Genomic DNA, 4,761 nt, shown 5'->3' with positions numbered 1-4,761 from the left:
AAATGGCTAACAGTGCACTGCTACAGCACTTGAATCCTACTAGAGGAAGGTCGCTGTCTAAAATGAAATCCTTAAATAAATGTTACCACAACTTGACTTGGCTTTGATCCCCACCTAATTAAGTAGTTAGATAAAAAAAATCTTAATCATCGATCCATAAAGAATTAGTCCATCGTTGACCAGAGGAAATCGGTACTTAATTCTTGCATTGAAGGAAGCAACTTCTTTTATGCAGGTCTCATGGACTAGTATGATGTATGATGTTGGAATATACAATGGATCTATACTATATATTCCGGAAAACAAGATCGGAGTTTTTCATAGACGCTTGATCTTAATCCTCTACTCTGACGAAAACTATGTTAGTTCTAGTTTGGCTAGCTACTGAGGAGCTTTTAATTATTTCCATTAAAGCGCTCAAGCTAGCTACCAATATAGATGCTAGTAACTGAGCATCTAAACGACTTAGACAACTAGATAAGAAATGAAATAAGAATTTATGACAACAAAAATGGATGCTTACTTGTTGATTCAGAGCTACAACCGGATGCAAAAGTCCCGTTTGTACAATGGCAAGCGAATGTACTCGTGGTTGGGTCGGAACCACACAGCCCTCCAGCCTCGAGGCATGTATCACATTGAGAATTATTTGCATCCCACTCTAACATGAAACCGCTATCAATAGCTGCAATTACTGCATCATAAGTTGGAGTAGTTGGAACTTTTGATTGCAAAATTGGAACATTGACCCAGTAGTTGCATGCTCCGATATAGTTGCTAATTGCCAAAAAAGTCTCAGAGCTCAGGGTATAGTAATTGATGAACTCGGTACTGCTGCTTCTGGAGCAATTAAACTGATAAAAGGAGGGAAGAGTTGGAATAGTAGCTAGAGGCGTACGGCAATTATAATAGAGTGTCAGGTTCGTATCACTTGAAGTAATATAGGAAAATAAGTTGTTATCAATGGTGGTATTAACGAACGCAGCAGGGCAAATCGTGTCTAAGTAATCCGTCCTAGCAACCATGAGACTCCGTGATGAGTTATTGATTTCAAGGACTCTGTAATTCATGGTAGTGATGTTGATCTGCGGAACATCGCTGCTGCAGTTTAACTGAAAACTAGGGTGACCACAATAGTTTGGTCGATTGGATGCCCAGAATGGATAACTGAGGTTCACAAGGTTGCTACAGTTAAATGGTGCCTCACAGGTGAGGTATTTCTCATCATCCGCACACAAAGATGTTGGACAATGGATTAAGGTTATGGTTACTATAATCAAGAACAAAGTGATGGTTGGGAAGAGATGGGGATGCATTTTGAGAGAGAGATATTGCAAGCAATAGGATTGAAAATGAAGATGATGGAAATGATATGGTTTTTATTTCTTATCAAACATTTTAACCAAAACCAAAATATATTTATATATATATATATATATATATATATATATATATATTTATATATTTCTTGTCAAACATCATCGAAGCACTGGTGGGCATTGAAAAAATTGGAGGGTTAACACTTTCAAAGAGAAGCTTCTGTTTGGAACTTTACCACTACGGGTCAATTCAGCATTAGGTGACCTAGTCCAATATATTATTATATATGTTAAATTGTTAATAGATTCATCTAAATATTTGTAAGCGGTCCCTGCACGAAATATTGATTGTCTACCCAAGTTATAGATCTCTCTCTCTCTCTCTCTCTCTCTCTCTCTCTATATATATATATATATATATATATATACACACACGCGCGTACAACTAGGCTGTAACCACATATATATATATTGGTGAAAGGCTGTGTAACCATTTTAAGCATTGAATGTTCAGTCAAACGTATCAGCCGCCTTAAAGGTGCAGTTTGGATTCAGCTTATTCTAAGTCCTCGTTTTACTGTAGTGCGTTTTGCATTTTTTTTTTGGGTTCAGCCCACAATTCAACTATGAACAGTGCTTCCATGTACTGTTTACGGATCCCACAAATTACACTTTTCAACTACTTTTTTATTAAAAATGGGTCCCATATTACTATTCACACATTTAAAAAATATTTTACTACAGTGTTTTCAGTTTTCAGTTTTCAGTTTCAAAAAAATAAGTTCTATCCAAACAGACCCAAAAAACAAATAACTCAACTAAACACCAATTTTTTTCACGTTTAACAAATAAATCCATGTCATATTACTTACCATGTGGTCAAAGTCAACATAGTTAGACTCAAAGGACTCGCGTTTCATGCTTATTACTTTTTAATCCTCCCAATAATGTGGTTAATTCCAGAGGAAACCTGGAATTGGCTATATTGCTTGATAGGTCTAGAGGAGTGGAATATGGAAAAGTAATATGAGGGATTTTGGAGTTTGCTACATGGAAAAACTGGAAGATATAGGCTGTGTTTGTTTCATGTAAAATATTTTCCGAAAAATACTTATTTTCCGAAAATGCTATTTTCAGGAAAGGAAAATATTTTTAAATGTTTGGTTGCATTTCAGAAAATGTTTTGAAAAATATTTTCTGGTGTTTGGTTGTGTTCTTGAAAATACCATAGAAAACACATTTTCTACTTGTTGCTCATATTTTCTCAACTGCCAAACAAATATATAATTTCATTCCTCAATCCAGAAACACAAATAAAACCTAGAAAAAAAAAATTCATAATCCGGTCAAATTGAGAGAAGAAGGAAGAGAGAGAGGCGACTGGGTTCGATGAGAGGTGAGATCGCACAGCGGAGGCGAAGGTGAGATTGCGTGGCGTGGTGCTGCGATCACGATCGGTGCAGTGCTGCGACGATCAGACCCGGTTCAAAAGGGAGAGGGAGATCGAGAAAGAGAGAGATCGGCGACGCGAACTCGACGGCGCGATCTCGCCGCTGCGTCTGGGGTTGGGCCACGCGATCTCGCCGCTGTGAGTCGTTCTTTCTCTCTCTCTTTCTCCCTTTGCGCGTCTGTGAGCTCCTCTCTTTGCGCGTCTCAGTTCCAAAAGTGATTTGAAGGTAAAATAAAAACGGAAATTCTTTTCCGGAATTAGAGGGCATATTTTACGGTCAACGGAAATTATTTTCCGTTTGACCCAATTTTCCGGACCAACCAAACAGCCTATTTTACGGAAAAGCATTTTCGGAAGTGATTTTCACCCAAAACAAATACAACCATAGAGAACAATATATATATTGAAGGCAGCCAAAACACACAAAAAATTGGAGAGAAAGAAAGTCAACGGAAAAAACAAAAAAAACAAAAGATATGATGGACAAGTAAGAATTAGATCAATCTTTATTTTTTTTAATGAACAGATCAATCTTTTTTATATGACAAGTATGAAAAGAATATGTTGGTCTCTACTTTTTAGGTGGGAATGGTTCTCTCACGCCGTCCATTATATGGCTCAATTGAATTTTGATTCAAGCTAGCCTAACAACTGAAAGTGGTTTCGTTTGACTTGCAATATTGTGCCAGTTGTAGCCACACACTCCTTGATCCTTTTTAATATCCCCGTGCTCATTCTTACACAAATTTAAGGAATCAATCTAAGAATAAAAAGACCTATGGTATTTATTGGAAGCAAAATAGTGGCCTTATAATTTCTATTCCATCTTAGAGGAAGAGTTATGGTACTACCCTATATAAGGAAGGAGAGACACCTAAAGTGGTAAAGTGACATACTAGAAGTGGATCAATATTGTAACATGTAAGAGTGCGTTTGGTTTATTGTGATGTGTCCTTATTGTAATACACATTATGATGATATGACATTAAAATTTTTAGTTTAGTTTAGTTTATTTTATTTTTTCTAACATTATCATAATTTAAAATTACAAAATATTTCATATCATCTTAATTTCATCACTTTTTCTTAAAAAAAAAAAAAGTAATATCACGGCAAACCAAATGACCTTAAATATATTTTCATTAAGATATTCATTTCTTGTGCTATGTATCAGAAATAAACTTCAGTTTCGGGTACAATGTTTCATCATTTCACATATTAGTGGATTTCACCACTTCCTTTATGTTAAGGTCTATCATTCACACGAGCAGACGGCATTACCCCCCTAAAATGGATAAAAAAGAGAGGACTTGCTAGAAAAACTAACATACCAAATAGGAGTAGACCCGTGCACAGAGTATCAAGCGCCTAAATTACTTACGAAAAAAAAAAAAAAAACAATGAGAGACCCATTACAAGATACCAGAAAACCCTACACAACTCAAAAGAAACGAATAGAAAAAGGGTTGCTCCTGCCTCCTAGTATTGATCCACCATTAGTTCTTGAGAATTATTTCTACCATATCCATAACAATATTATATGATATTATCCCTACTATAGTGTTAAGTACAGTTTATAAAAGAAATTGGACAACCGTTTATTACATTTTCATCAATAGATTTGAGTACTACTTAAATTACAACGGCAGGACAGTCCACTTATTGACCAAAGTTTTTATTTCTGGTAATATATTGATCAAATCAATATATATATATATATATATATATATATATATTTTAATAGGGAAAACTCAGAGAGAGTTCAATTAGAATTTAGAATCCAATTTTGTGCCATATATCTAAATTTATGTGGGAATTACACTATAATTATCTATTTACGTTTTTGCTATATGTCAACTTAAATTTTTTAATCTTTGTGCCAAGTAAGTTAATAAGTGCAAAATACTAAGAATCTAATATTAATGAACCATATCATTATAAAATAAAATAAAAATTAATCACATATATTCAATAAAAATCACCACATATTTT

At 34.8% G+C, this 4,761-nt stretch overlaps 1 protein-coding gene across 1 annotated transcript; it reads right to left on the bottom strand.

Annotated features, from left to right (window-relative positions):
* Positions 1-497: 497 nt before the first annotated feature.
* LOC115965899 (LEAF RUST 10 DISEASE-RESISTANCE LOCUS RECEPTOR-LIKE PROTEIN KINASE-like 2.1) lies at positions 498-1,316 on the bottom strand. The gene has a single exon (XM_031085202.1). It carries the CDS (start codon positions 1,314-1,316, stop codon positions 498-500), a length of 819 nt encoding a protein of 272 aa, XP_030941062.1.
* Between the last annotated feature and the right edge of the window lie 3,445 nt (positions 1,317-4,761).

The sequence above is a fragment of the Quercus lobata genome, chromosome 2 (assembly GCF_001633185.2).
Source record: "Quercus lobata isolate SW786 chromosome 2, ValleyOak3.0 Primary Assembly, whole genome shotgun sequence".
Classification (NCBI taxonomy): Eukaryota; Viridiplantae; Streptophyta; class Magnoliopsida; order Fagales; family Fagaceae; genus Quercus; species Quercus lobata.
Note: the sequence above shows the minus strand (reverse complement) of the source record. Positions and strands in the feature narration are given on the sequence as shown.

Bases quoted from the DNA above. Each gene is read 5' to 3' on its own strand.
- LOC115965899 (XM_031085202.1), bottom strand. From the start codon at position 1,316: ATGCATCCCCATCTCTTCCCAACCATCACTTTGTTCTTGATTATAGTA.